Source organism: Passer domesticus, chromosome 3 (assembly GCF_036417665.1).
Source record: "Passer domesticus isolate bPasDom1 chromosome 3, bPasDom1.hap1, whole genome shotgun sequence".
In the NCBI taxonomy this organism is placed as follows: Eukaryota; Metazoa; Chordata; class Aves; order Passeriformes; family Passeridae; genus Passer; species Passer domesticus.
Genome location: NC_087476.1, coordinates 41,865,407 through 41,881,236, shown reverse-complemented (window position 1 = coordinate 41,881,236; position 15,830 = coordinate 41,865,407). Strand labels below are relative to the sequence as shown.

Below are 15,830 nucleotides of genomic sequence, written 5' to 3'. Positions count from 1 at the left end.
GTTAGGTGATTCTGACTTCAAGTCACGTTTTATTACAAGCGTAGAATTTTTTTTTAATATGAAAACCTAATTTTCAGGAAAGAAAGCAGTGATTTGCTTAATGAGAATCTTCTTGATCTCATCTCTGTGGGCTGGAATTGCAGATTAGTGGGGTAGGCTATCTTTCTTAGCTCCTGTATGCACACTACTTGCTTAGGATTTATGAAGTCTGTACTAAATCTATCAGAACTATCTTTCTTTTTCTCTCTCAAGATAAATAGGTACTATTTTCCAAGTTGACAGCTAGAAGGTAGTGGGAGGAGTAGAGGAGGGAGAGAATAAGGAGCAAATAAGCTGTTGTATTTTGTATTGAGAAAAATATAGTGAGACTTGTATCTAACTGTGAAATCATGTTGCTGTGTTGGTTAAAAAGAGTCAAAACTGCTTTTAGGAAAGCCTTGCACTTGTTGGATTGCACTTCTGAATTTTGTCTAAACCATGTGTTTTAAGGTTTTGGTCTAACTAGTGCCAGAGAATAACACTGTAAATTTTTTTTCTTTCATTTCCTCAAATCTTGCTCTGAGTTTAATATACCATGTTTAGATTTTGTGATGGCAGCCTGAAATGGGCAGAATTACTGCAGGTATTTTTCTGCTCACAGAGAACTAGCGCTTCTGAATGCTCGAAGTATGCCAGTCCTAGGTAGACAGAGAGAGATCAGCATCGAAAAAATTCATTATCCACATGTCTATGATTCCCGAGCTGAAGCTATGAAAACATCAGCATTCATTGGGGGTGCAAAGGTATGTTGGTGCATGACCCTTCTTGAACAGTGCTTCTTTCCCCATGAGTAATGTGCAGCAGGGTTCCCTTTGTTCCCTCAGTCTCCTCCTTCTCAGAATCCAGTGCTTCTTTGCAGAGGGTTTTAAACGCTTTGAGATATTCTATTTTTATTTCAACTCTGGATGAAATAATATCATTTTCAACTTATGTATTTGCTTTTATTTCTAGGGTCATTTAAATTCTTAAGATACTATTTTTCTTTCTTTTGGATACCTTTGAATGGACTTTAACAAAATAAATGCTTTATGGAATTCTAGACCTAATGGATTCTGAAATGTAATAAAACAGAATTATCTTTTTTGGGGTTTTGGGACTATTTTCTGAGTTGTGAAACTGATTATTTTCCATTTGGAGGGTTCAGTTCTATTGTAAAAAGGCTGAGTGAGATTTGCTTTTGGTTTAGATTCTTTTTTTTTGAGGAAAGTGATAAAGCATTGTTCAAAGTGAGTTATGCATAATGACACTTTCTGTTTTCATACTTGTAATTAATTTTCCTGTAATACACTTTTAGGTGTTCTTACCAGAGTCAGTTCAGCGAGAAAATAATAAAATGTATGAAGAGGTGAAGATCCCCCATAGTGAACCAATGCCTATTGGAATTGAAGAGAAAATTGTTTATATTAAAGACTTAGATGAGGTGAGTATACCGTTTCAAAAATATTAAATTAGTTTTTACTTTGTATTACCAAAATTTAACTGGGAATATTACCAGTTTTTCCAGTGTTATGATAGGTAAATGCAGACAGTTAATTTCTTCACTACTAATTTGAAGAATATTTATTGGGGAATGTAGTTCAGTGATATAATCCCTTTCATGTTGACTCAGATTCAAGGAATTGCTGATCTGAACTACTTGTTCATGAGTTGCAGTTCTCCATTCCTTTGGCATTACATTTTTATTTATTTATGGGTTTGAGCTGTGATCTGAATGTCTGAAATGAAAGTATTACAGAAATTCTGTTCTCTTCTGAAGATCACAGGCAAAAGTGAGCCTGAGCTTCTGTACCTTGACCTGTACAAGTTGGCTTCTGACTACACAGCACCATTCTGCACCAGTCTCACTGTCTGATGCAGCTCAGGGGTGTTGAATGTGGTGTTATAGCCTGTGTGGGGTGCAAAGTCATCTCAAAATGTGCTTTGATGATAGAAAGTAAAGAGCAGAGAGGAAAAATGCAGGTAAAACAAATGTTAACATTTCAACTTTTACTGGTTTAAAATGGTGAAAAAGCTGAGGTAAGGGAACTAAATTTCTTGTTTGCTATTTACAGTCTAGAACTTGCAGTACTCCATCACAGATACCTTTTTGCTCCAGTTGTATATGTCAAATCTATTGAAAAGTGGAAGATTTGGTATTGATTTGAACAGAGGTGTAAAAAGCAAGCTCTGTGTACAGGGAAAGTTTTATGTCTCCTAGTTCTGCAGCATATAACATGAATACATTCTTTCCACCTTTTTCTCTCTGGGAAAGCAGGAAATAAGCATGTGTGCTGGGCACTTTATTGGCATTCTGAATAAAGATTTAACTCTTTCAAAACAGAAGACAGTTTTAGAATCTGAATCTATTCTTTTCTGCTTAGGTGACTGTACCTAATGTTTTGTGAATTGACTGACAGCCCTTAACCAGATTGAAAAATACACAAACTGCAGCTATTGTCATTTTATATGACAGTATTCATCATGACAGCTTTCTGCAATAAAATGTCTTTTTCCTAAGCTAAATACTACCTACTAACCTGTAAACGTTTTGGAAGAAGTACCAATATTTCAAAAGGCAGTAAGTGGTTTCAGAAAAAATATGGTTTAGACAGAAAAATACCTATCTAAAATTAATAGTTTGCTGATTTTTGCACATACAATATTTAAAATAAATGTAAAAAAATTCATTAGTTATACAGATTTAATTAGTCATTATCTTTTGTAGACTGTTTATCATCAAGAGGTCTGCTTTTCAGTTTTACAGTGAGATTTTGAAACTATCTTCAGAACTTTATTCTTTGATATGATTCTTATTACATGAGATCAAATAGAAGTGTCAACAATAAAAGCAATTTTGTTTGTTTGAACACACATGTATGTAATTCCTGCCCCCAACTCTAGTATTGATTTGCAACAACAGATGCCAATTTTATGAAGTTTGTCAAGCTTATGTAGGATTTCACTAATGAGACTCATAGGTTTGAAATTTTTTTAATAGAAATTTTTTATCAAGGAGCTAAAATAGGCTGGAACTTCCATTGCTTAAGTTAAGACATACATTGTCAAGATGTATCTTTGTTAGCGAAAAATTATTTGCTTCTTGTTTTCTCTGCATGGCTGTTTTAAATCTCTAAGCTCAGAAACACCTTGTTTGGTGTTTCAAATTTTTGCCAATTAACTGGAGTCAGTTTAGAAAGCACAAAGATTTTCTGTCAGTGTTTTATTTTGGATGAAGTAGTGTAAGCAAAACTAGAAAAATAATGATTTTCAGGTGTTTCCCTACATGTATAGGTGCTCATAAAATAGCTCTATTGTATCTCTGTATAGATATAGATACAGGATTATCTAAAATTTGAGTAGGTGGTCAAGGAGTAGAGATGACAGTAAATATAACTAGATATTTCATGGCTAGGAACTTCTAAAGGCATCATGAGCAAGTTGACAGTTCTGCTGCTGTTGACTACTATTCGTGGTGCCATTAATGGTAAGGTTTTGATGTGAGACATTTAGTCTAGACATCAAGGTACTCAGCCTGCTTAACAAGTCAATATACATGCAACCCATAATCCACAGGAGAAAAAAGGCTCAGAACAGCCATGCCATTTATTGTTACTGGGGTTTTGAATGTTACATATTGAGCTTTATAAGTGCTTGCTCTTCTCTGGGGAAATCCTGACGGTATTAAAAATTTTAAATATTCTTCTTCACTTTCTTTTTAGTCTGTATGTTTTCATTTGCACAAAAATAATTTCAGAACTCTTTATCTGTTTCTCATGAGCTATGTGATTTTGATCACATTGTCAGCAGTTTGGGGAGAGTATTTGACTGTGTAACGTTTATTTCAGATTACACCATTGCATTTCAGCTTCAAAACTCCTAGGGTCAGAACTGAATTCATAAGGAGTTCATTTCTATTTTGAACTGTTGGCCAGAAGTTAAAATTCTGCATCATATAAGTTGGAAGTTATCTTGCATTTTAAATGATTTAAAGTATTAGTTAAGACTTAGATTTTCTTGTTTCCTGTAAACACAGGTTGAGAAGAGATGAGAGAAATGTATTCCTCTAGACACTAATTCTAACAAACCACATATTAACCACATTTTAAACATTTATATGCTTCCTTTTTTGATCGTTTCTTATGCAGAAGTATGAAGCAAAATAGCAAAACCTCTATGAACCAACACCAAAGGCAGCAGCAATGCCATAGACTAGGACAGGTATTAACACAGGGTCCTTTTTTATGGGATTGGCAGTGTAGCCAGGGTGCATCTGCCACTGCACTCCACAGTGAAGAAATAACACATTTAAGCTAGTTTTAGTACTATATTATCTTAAATCTTACGGCTGCTATTTTCAAAGTAAGTATTTAGTTTAGTTAGGGCCTCCTTGCAAAGAGTCAGAGCTTTCCTAAAAAGTTTATGACTTCGTCATTAGTGAAATCACTGCCTGAACGAACACAGGTGCTGAGATGAAACTCAAATGCACTGACAAAGGTCTAAATTCTTACACCTACCATTCCTACCTAATCCCATTATGCACTGCAAATATGAGACCAGGAGTGACCAACCCTGCACAATTTGACAGCCATAAAAACATTCCATAACATGTCCTAACCAGCTGGCTTCAGCACTCTCCTGCTCTCTGTGGTGTTCCTTTTCCAGCTTTGCCTCCTACCTTTCTCCATTGTGATCTGGCCTGCTGTGTCACTTCCCCCAACAACCTCACTCCACCTGTGTCGTCTCATATTGTTTATTTCCTGCCTGTGTTGAGCTGGGAGCAGGAGCTGGTGGCACAGAGGGAGCTGTGCTGCTGCTCAGGAATGTCACTGGTGTTCAGAGGTGGAAGGGTGCACTGTGTCCCGTCGAAGGAGGTGCAAAGGGCTCTTACAGAAAGGCAACAAATCCCACCCCCAGCCCCCTTTGTAGATAGCTGTTTTTCTTGACATTTATTATTTCTCAGAAAACTGTGATTTTACCACTGTTCAAGCACAGGTGGTTCATAAGTAGCTGATTGGTCACACCAGTTTAATTTAAAGTATTATGGTTCTACTCTTTGTACAAGTGATGCGCCAGTTACATTGTTTCAATAATGAGAATTTTAAAAACTGGGAAAGCACAAGCTAAGCTTTATTGTCTTTGCTCAGTTGACGTGCAGCTTGACCATTAGTGAAATATATTTTTTGTATTTATTATAAAGTGGTTCTGTGCCAGGCTTTTTGCCAAATAAATGTACCTTTAAAGTCATAAACTCAGGCCAGGGAAAGTTACTCTTCAAGATTGTGGAAACAGTTGTGAAAAAATTGCTGATAGTGAAAAATTACTTCAGCTTTTTGCCTAAAGTGGGTGTTCAGGGTAGGATTTATTTCTTTTTTTTTTCATGTTATTTCCATTTCCTTTTACTAGCACTGCTTAATGATCTAAATAAGAAAGGTATTTTTTTTCTCTCTGCATTATGTGAAGGAATTATTACAAAATCAATATGCTCTCTTTTCCTGTAATGTTTTCTTGTTTTTAGAATTGTACAAGGTAAGTCTACTGAATTAAAGTATGCGTGTTTTTGGATAAATTACATTTTTCACATCCAGAATATTGGATCATTAATTCCAAAGTTGATCTTAGTGCATATTTCAGTTGCTTGTTTTCCAAACAGCAATTGATGGTTGAACCATATGGAATAATTTTTTAAAATATTTTGCATTTATTGAAATCTTGTCATTTATCCAATGAATTATACTCAGACATTGCTCTGAGGAGAGTTTACAAGTTCTGTAATCATTAACCCCAACTTAAGACAAGGCAAACCATGTATGTCAAGGTACAATTGCTTTAATGGCTAGTAGTGTATATTAGGGGTTGCACTTGGTTTTCATATTTCAGGGAGGGGGGCTCCAAAGAGGGTTGAATATGTGCAATACCAGGTGAACAAAAATATTGGAGTTAAGATTCAACATTGATGATGATGTAAAAGCCTACAAGTTCTGGCTTAATTTTCTTCAATATATGATTGAATTGTATTTTATAATTTTTTTAGAATTTCAGATACTATATGTAAAATTTCTGCATCAAATTGTTTGGTTATTTCACTTACCCTTAAATGAAGCTTTTAGGCATTGTTTCACTGAAATTCTAGGAATAAATATTATTGCTTTGGCTAAAAGCAAGCAAAAATATATGCTTCATGCTGAATCAGCAATTTGTTGTCCATCTTGTATAAAATTATCATATTTTCCATTAAGAAAATTCTGTTTCTTAGTAGAAACACTTTATTAACTCTTCATCAAAAAGATCTGTTGCTATGATGTGCAAGCTGTAAAGTGGTATTCTGATTTTAAAATTTACCTGTAATCTCTTGTTGTAGAAATTTGAACGCACTCTGTACCTTGCTACTAATTCACCTTTGAAAGGCACTTGCTGTGCTTGAATATAATTCATTGAATGTAATATTTTTAAGAACGTGCCTTACTTGACTGCAGCTTTCAGTGCAGATAGATGTAACTATATGATTTCCTGAATGCTAAGTTCTTTTTTCTTTCAGCAATGGAGAGCATCTTCCCACTATGATAAATCAAAAAGTATTTTGAAAAAAGAAAAGTCTTACTTTATTGATATAGCTTTTAATACTAGAAATGGTACTATAATATTTTTTGGATTCATAAAACCTTTCTACTGTTCTAATATGCCTTTGCCAGTAAGATGAGGTTTTTTGTGCAATAAAATTACTGATTTTAATGAGTGCCAGATTACTAACCTTATTTTGTGTAACATCTTTAAAACAAAAAAAAACATATTTAAATAGTTTAGAGGAAAAGAAACCTGATATGGTCATATCAAATAGATTTGATACTGTATTTGAAATACAGATACATTGCAGGGATAGCAAGGCTTTATGAATGTTGTAGTACAACTTTTAATTAATTGCATAATGAAATGTGGGAGTCTGGGCTCCTTGATTTAACATGACAAGTGGATGCTTCAGCTTCAGTGAGGTAGAGTTCTTGGGAGCACAGCTTGGGAGGATCAGCATTTATGACCACTCTCCAATAACCAGGAGTTTGACAAGTTGAAAACTTAACACCAATGTAGAGGATTAGGAATGAAGCAGGTAGATATAAAGCAATAAATATGTGATTAAGAAATACTTTACAAGTGGATAATTTTGTCCAATAATTTGAGAGTATTGTTTCAAACATAGTTCCACTTAATAAGAGAGTACTTTTTCATATATGGAGTCTGTATCAAAATATCAGGTTTCCTATAATATCAGAATAAAAGCTTGAGCTAGTGCTGAAACAAGAAAGAACGAACTGTCTCAAAAGAGCTGTACTGAGCATAAAAATTTTCCCTTTTAAAGTAATGATAGCAAAAGACCAAAAAAATTGAATAGTCTTATATTTTTCATAATTATATTTTGAAATAATATTTTGAAATGCTTCTTGGTAAAGATTGTAGTTTGCCTTTAGAATTTGAAAACTGTGATTTTTGATTCACCAAAAAAGTGTTTGATACTGTGACAGTCTTCGAGAGGATGTGTCTCTTAATGCAGGATAAGAAATAAAAACTATTTTCTCTGAAGCATCTCCATGTTTGGCAGGTGTGACTTCTCTGGAGTCTGTCATCCATTCTTAGTCCAACATTATCACAGACTTAAAAAAGACAGTAATATATACATTTTAGATAGTTAAAAATATCTTTTTAAAGTACATCTATCTATGTAAAACACATATGTACAACATGTATATGGGGTATGTGTGTATATATATATATATTTCCCATTAAGAGTTGATTATTAAAGTAACAGAGGCTATAAATAGACCACTATTTTATATATCTTTCTCTATGTCTCCCTCATCTTGCCAGATTTCTACTATTTTATTTTTAAGAAAGTTCTGTATGCAAAGGAGATAGTCAAGCCAATCTCTGTCTTTATAAGCGATGTATGTAGGATGCAAAAAAATAGGGAATGATGAATAATTGGAGGTAGATGAGAACTGAAGCATGATCTTCTGTCAGATTCTATGAAAAGCAAAAGATGGCTTTCACTGAGCAGCAGCCTGCACTTACTGGAACAATGTGTGTCTATCCACCATTGTGGAAGTAATAAACAGTTCACCTCTTTTGGGATAGGGAGAAATGAAGGTAAAGGAAGCAAATATGTCACATCTCACATAAGTTTTGGAGGTAGGCATTATATAATTGATCAGATGTAAGTCTGTATTTGCTCAAACTACATCCTCCTTGGCCTATTTATATGATGTGGCTTTTATTTTTGGCATGATGATGTGTATCAATTCACTGTAATGTAGCCATTTTAAACCAGACTATATTTATACAAACTGGAAGGATTTTTACCAGAAAAGTATAAAGAAAACAGGCTTTTACTATTGTCCCATAAGAATGGGGAAGTATTATAGATTCTTATAATTTTGGTTTACCAGGATTACTGGAGAAATTGATAGGTAACCACTTGCACCCAGGAGTCTTTCCGGATTGTACAATATGTCTCTGATTTAAAAAAGCAACCAGCATAACAGTTAGCAATGTAACTATTTTCCTATTCCAAAATAGTGTTCTCTTTCTACTTCTGCCATAAGCCTGTCTTTTGGTAGAATGACAGCAGATTTATTTGCTTTGGTTTGACACTGGGCAAGTTGGATCCTTTTAGAATCAGACTGAATTAAGGTTTCCTTTGCAGCATGTGCTGTCTCTACACAAATTTTTCAGATGACTTTTCAGTGAAAGACTATGTGGTTTTTTTGGCCAATAGGCTTCTCCTTGCTTTTCAGCTGTAATATAATACCCTTACCTACCTTGTAGTGTCCTAAAATGGAGTGCTTAAAATGTGATCTGATCATTTGTTCTTTCAGTTGCATTTGTCCTAGTCTCATGTGCAATTTAGTTCAAGATCTTTTGTGCTTTTAATCCTTTTAAGATTACCAAGGCGTTTACCTTTTTTCTTTAAAAATCAGTTTCCAGGTGCTGTTAGGATATAGTAGATTGTATAATACTGAGTGAATTGACACATACAGGTGACCACCAGACCACAGATGCCATGCAAAGAGTACATGTATTTCATTACCTTGCCAGCAAGGCTGGGTGGCAGAAGACATGCAGACACAAGCTCTCTTAGGCTTAGCTCATCCCAGCAGGCAGAGCCACTCAGGTTTCCTTAGACCTAGCTCATCCTATTGGACAGAGGGGGAATGGAGAGGTAGCCACCCCACTACCAAGCCCAGTATATCACAGACCTTCACGCATTTGAGTTTATCACAAGGCTGTGCCTTTATGATCTCTCTCGCAGCGCAGAGCTCAAACATGTCTGTGTGTGTTATCTCAACACATGAATCTTCTCAGAATACTTTTCAAAACAGGCAGAGGATGAACAACACTAGGCGTAATAAATGAAATTTTCCCACACCAACATTCTTTGCAGACCCAGCCACAAGGTCACTTTGAGCAAAACTGTTACATCCTTGTGAAATCTTCCAGTTTGAACCCTTTTGTCCCAAAAAATACATTATACTTTTAGTTGGGTTTTTTTTGTGGTGTTAGTTTATTTATTTACATACTCATAATAAGATCCTTTAAACCTCTTGTGAGTTTGATGGTGTTACATGAACAAACCACATTTAAGACACTGGAGATGTTGAGAGGGGCAAGGATTCTATTGAAAAACTGGTAACTTTGCTCTTCGTTGTATCAGTCTGGGCTGTGTTTTTATATACATTTTTATTTTCAAGGGCTTGATTCTAATGACAACAGGCAAAACCCACTAGTAAGTGTAGGTAAAGCAAGAAAAAAATCCTTGACAATAAAAAATAATGTTTTTAAATGTCCTTTTGTTTGTGAGGTTGTCAACAGATCTTCTCATTTAGAGAGACTTTTTAAAATCTGTGTACAATGGTTTTTTTGAAAAGAGCTCTATAAAATCTGGAGTTATCTCTTCTTGGGCAGAGAAGTTCAAAGAGAAGAGCAATTCACTGATAATATGGGTCAAAATCTAATAGGAGCATTGTACTGGTGAATATAGAGAACTTCATTTCTTTTAGTCTGCTCTTTAAACTAGCATGACTGTGTATAATACACAAAGCAAAAATTGCTTTAAAATATTTATTAGATACTGTCTTGTAAGAGTTTTATATATTCTTATAGTTGTTTAGGTTGCTCCTTTTCATGCAAGTAGCAAATATGAATAGGGAAATGGACTTTTTAATATTAACATGAGATAAAATTGACTGCATCTGATTTGAATAAAATGTTAAGCCTGTTTCATTTTCTACACAGCTGCCAAGAGTGTGTATATTGTGTAGTGGTGCCTCTGAAATAGTTGAAAATCTGATGGGAACACTTACAAAGGCAAACCAGTAAAGGGCACCAGCTGCTGAAAAGCACCTGCTGAGCCACTGTGGGAGTAGATGCATCTGCCTGTACCTAGAAGTAATCTAACAAAGTACCTGCTTTTACCTGTCAGGATTTTAATTTGTGTAAAGATTCATCCAGTAAAACTGGTTCTGAATACTTAAACACAGAAAAAAATAAGGCTGGGGTTTTTTTGGTGTGGTTTGGTTTGGTTTGGTTTTGTTTGTTTTGTGCAGAAGAGCATCACTTCTGAGCAATTTTCTCATTCCTATTACTAGTTTAAGTTCTTCTTTTAATAAAATACAAACCCAGATTTGGCAGCCAAAAGTTTCATCTACACTGTGTAGATTACAGAAGTCTCATCTACACTGTGCTATTACAGGATACAGCCAGTCTGGAGGAGATTATGCTGCCAAAGAGGAAGTTTTCAGTTTTTGCTTGGCTTAGTTTGAGAGATGTATCTCCAGGGGGCTTGTGAGAGTATATGTTCTCTTTTTCATTGTAGCATATTTCATTCACTGTTGATAGTAATGCACAAACAAAAATAAATTTTACAATCAGAACTAATTAGACAATTTTTCCAACTAGCTTTTAAAACTGTTATACTTTTTGCCTTTTGGTACTTAAACTTTTATTGTTCCCACACTTTGGTGACCCTTTCACACAAGTCATCATCCTTCACCTACCTTTTTATTTTCCTGTGGTAGGAAAACTTCTGTGAACGCTGCTAGTTAAGCTGCAATTCATGAAAACAAAAAGAGCTGTGCTCTTGTAGAATACTGACTGTGCTCGTAGTCTTTTCTTGTAAAATTTAGGAAAAAATCTTCTAATACATCTTCTGTAAAACAGGGCTGCCATCTTGCGTAGCAAAAGTGTGAATTTCAGTGAAATGGAGAAGAAAATTTAGCTGTAGAAAGATGATGACAGCAATAGTTAATCCTCCAGGAATATTCTGTTTGCCATTCTTTCATTTTTACTTGATGTGTTAAAATTATTACTAATTTCAGCTATAATTACCTTCCAAAGCATTGATAGTTTTTCTGTGTTTTGTTAGGTTTTGTAGGAAGAAATAGTTTGTTGTGTTAACATAAGCTAAAGTAAATAGTTTGAAAACATTATTCTGAAATGCCTTCTACATTAACAGATTAAATATTCACTTCTACATGAGCATTTAGAACTAATGCCTTTACATGCATAAAATAGTATTGAATTAATTAGAGGTAATTTAAAAATAAAATACTGAAAGTGATCTGTGCTTTAAAACTATATAGTAATATGAAATGTTCTTACCCTACTCTCAAAAACAGGGTTCCTTGCTTTCAAGGAAGATAATATTTAGGCTCCAGTTTGTGAAGTTCAGCTGACTTGGAATTTGGGTGACTTTTGTGTATTGAATTTTGTAGAGTAAACCCAATGACCAGTAAAAAATCCAAGAAGCATTTCAGGTAGACATGTTCTTACACAGTGCAGCTGCATGTAGCTCAAAAGAAATGGAACTTTCTGGTTCACAGCATTATTTTCCCCTTGTACTTAATCACTGTAATATTTGAAATCCAATTATGTCTACCTGGTGACTTTGCAGCTGTTATGGTTTCTTTTTGGCCTCATTAAATGATCATAACAAGTGAAATATTTAAATTGAGAAAGCAACTTTTTAAGTGTTAATTTTTCATTCTTTAGTCATTGACACGAATATGGACTTTAGTATAAAGCACATGCAGAAATCTGTAAAGTTTTTAATTAAAACAACTCAAAGTAGTTTTATTCATTTTGGTAATTAAGACTGGAGAATGAATAACGTGTTCTGCTGCATCCTGTTTAGGGAATAGCCACTTCTCAGTGGAATTTCACAGTACAAGTGTGGAAGAGTGCAGTAGTCTGCTTTACTTTGATAGCATCCCCAAAGGCAGACTTTCATTCTTAGGAGTATTCAGTCTTCATTTAAGGTGAAATACAGAATAGTATCTTAAATTCTAATTCAAATTATACCAAAGACAAAAATTGTTTTTAATTTTTAAGAAATGTAATCTCAAAGTGAAAAGTTTGAAAGTCGAGGGAGGTATATGCTAGTTCTGAAATGCTGCAACATTTAAAAGATTAACTCTCACTCAAATTATTTTAGACAAGTTATAGTTTGTCTGATTTTAATGTTGTCTTTAATTAGCACAAATTTCTGTATGCTCCTTAAGACATGAATCTTTTCTCTTAGATAAGGATGAGCTGTGTCTTTTAGTGATAGAAATGGGTCTGAGATGGTTTATCAAGGGATTTACTTAGACATCACCAAATAATTTTAAATGTTTTCAAAAGATTTTGGGGAAGAGGAACTATATGACTAGAAGATTGACTTCATAACTGATGGGCTATTCATATGTTAGTAGTGACATTCTTTCAAAAATGAAACAAGAAGAAAAAGGATAAATTTCTCTTGATATGATGCAGTTGTTACAAAATTCTTCCAGCTAGTTAATAAATGGTGATTCATAGAGTATTTCAATTACCAAAAAGTAATTTTTATGTAGTTTCATAGCATATCATAATCTCTTTACTTGGGAAATGTTAGCTGAAATAGTTTTATATTGGTTAGAAAAAAAGGACTTCAGTTCCTATGCTGCATGTTGGTAACCTGACTTTTTTTCACCAATGGCCAGAATGTATGTAGCTACTTTCTCAATATCTTTGTTGTCTTTCCTTTATTATTTATTATTTGTTTGTCCTTTTGCCTTGCAGTGTCTATATTTTTGAACAACTAGGAGAGGTTTTCCTATATTATCTTTTTGATTGCAGTTGCTTTTGAGTCAGTGTGCATCTAATAGTGATGTTTTTTCCTCTTAGAGATGCGTTGTGTTTTCCCAGTGGAGTAAATTATGAAAGCAATATGCCATCAACAGAGCTAGGAGAAGTCTCTTTTAGTTGTATTTAAGTATAAGAAATTATAAGAGTGTTCTCTGAATCAGAAAAAAACCCTAACAAAACCTGAAAAATAAACTGTAGCATATAAACATCATGAGTTTCCTCGTTGCTCCATGTAGAAAAGTCAGGGAGATAGTGGAGATAGATACAGCTCAATACATAGCAGGCCAGGACATCTAAAGTGTTTCTTTAACAATTGTAGATATTTTGAATGTAGATTTTAATTTTTTTTTTAATTTGTACATTTTTGTTCTTTTATTATTTTTTAATCTTTCATTCTCCCATAGTTTTAGCTTTGCACAGCATGTTTTTAAACTTCATAAGGAAGAAAACCTTTATTTGGTTACATTTAATATGGATGAAATGTGATCAAATTAAACCCAAATCCTTCTATCCTCATAAGACTTTAACTTCTGAGGTTATTAGGAAATGCCACAACTGTTGCCAATTTTCCTTCAGCTGCATTAGTTCAAGGTAATTTTTGTGTGTAATTCACAAATGGCATCAGAAGGCTCCAAGAGGAGGCTGTGTTCTGATTTCCATTTCATTGCTGTAATCTGGAATTATTCTCTTGTCGTTGGATACTTTTGAGTTTGCAGCAGTGTCACTGAAATCAGAATCTCTCCTGTGTGTCTGTTTGGATGCCAAAACTTACGCACATTTTCTGTAGGAAGAGTTGCTTTTGTGGAAGAATCTCTCTGAAACACTTTGTTACCAATTCCTCAAATCAAATCACCAGAGGGTATAATCACTCTGTCTATAATCTTTTGTCATATTATAACTAGGTTGATGAACACAACACAATTCTCCCAGTGAGGGGAGGTGATCCCCCAAGCTGTTTCAGTTTTTTTAACTCAGAGCAGTGAAAGCCTTATAGTGCCATAGTGGGGTTCTGTAATTTCCTTCAGATTTTGGGATTTGGGATATATACATGCACATGTCTTTGGTTTTAATCTACACACTGAATCCAGATGTTTTCCAGTGTTGTGTTTTTAGTATAAGAGTAAGTGGTTGAATTATTCAGAAGTCTGTAGAAAAGGTACGACTGCTGCAGTTGTTTGTATAGTGTTGCTCATCAGCAGAATAGTTTATATATAATAAAGTTGGTGACAATGTAACTATAGACTTACAAGGATTTTTGTTGAAATTGCTTCAGGCATGTAAACTCTTAGCTGCCATATATGAAGGTAAATATTTTCCCTAAAACTGCTTGATTTTGAATAGATCGCTCTTCTTTCTTCAAGAGTGCAGAAGGCAGGACTGATGACGAGCAAGACAAACAAACAGCAACAACAACCAAAAAAAAAAAAAATCAAAGAACCAAACAAAAACACAAACACACAAAACCAGAGACAGAGGCTTTTTTTCTTTGACTTCTTTTGGTTTTCACTTGCTCTTTTTTTCAAGGAGGACCTAAGTTTCTGTAGGTGGTAGGAGAATATTATACTCCTAATTTTGCTGCAATTTGTTTTTTAATGAAAGTGTTCAGGACTTCTCTGGATGGAGTCTGGATCTTCTTTAGTGAAAGTTTGTTTCTTGAACAGCAGTCACTGTTATGAGCTGCCCAGAATTTTGACATTTTTGAGAATTGAATAATTCAATAATACTCTTAGTGTTTGGTAAATGTGAAGTATAAAAGGTCTGGAGAGGCAGTTTTTAAAAACAATTTAGAAACAACATTCCTAAAAAAGCAAAATCATAATAATTTTCATTGTTTTTGTGCTATTGTGACTTTGAGCTGGGGTGATCCTTTAATATAGAATGACTATATAACTTTTTTTCCTCTCAGGATACTTCCTTTTACTCTAGTGAACTCTGTTAGAATCCAGGAGAATTTTGCAGTGTTCATTTTGAGTTTAAAGATCCTAATATAGCTTGAAAGTGTGGACATTCCCCTGGTATCTGATGGCTACTACTACTTAAATACTTACTGCATTAATCACTGAATGTGGTGATAATTTTAAAATTAAGACTCTGTACAGTTTTCTAAAAGATGATTAATTCCAACTAAGAACATATTTAAAGAGGTCTTATATGGGCTTCTCTGTTCTAAAATATCAGAGTATAATTTTACCCTTATGGTTCATTATTTGTTTTTTCTAGGAATTCTTCTGACTTAATCTTATTAAAGGACTGGAGCATCTTTGGGGTGAGGAAATTGTGAGAGAGCTGAAGAGGAGGCTTAGGGGGAATCTGACAAGGGTATATAAATACCTGATGTGAGAATGATTAACAAAGAGAGAGCCAGACTCTCATCAGTGGTGCCCAGCTCCAGAGGAAATGGGCACAAATTAAGACACAAGAAATTTCACCTGAACAGAGGAATTTTTTATTGTGAGGTGGTCAAATACTGGTGCACATTGAAGAGAAAGGTTATGGAGACTCCATCCTGGTTGATAGTTGAAATGTAACTGCATAGGTGTAAGTGATCCTGATTTGAACAGAGGGGCTGAACTGGATGATTTCTAAGTTAAATGATTCTGTGATGTGTGGTTGCTGCTAACAGTGACCCCAACGGCCCATACCATGCAAGAATTGCTTTC

The 15,830-nt window shown here is 34.4% G+C and overlaps 1 protein-coding gene across 2 annotated transcripts in view; it reads left to right on the top strand.

Moving 5' to 3' along the window:
* The window catches only part of ASCC3 (activating signal cointegrator 1 complex subunit 3), a 251,099-nt gene that overhangs the window by 44,524 nt on the left and 190,745 nt on the right, over window positions 1–15,830 (top strand). For both annotated transcript variants that reach the window (XM_064412794.1, XM_064412795.1), the window contains exons 7-8: window positions 641–782; window positions 1,334–1,459. In XM_064412794.1, the coding sequence (XP_064268864.1) occupies window positions 641–782; window positions 1,334–1,459 (268 nt within the window). The remainder of the gene's footprint in view (window positions 1–640; window positions 783–1,333; window positions 1,460–15,830) is intronic.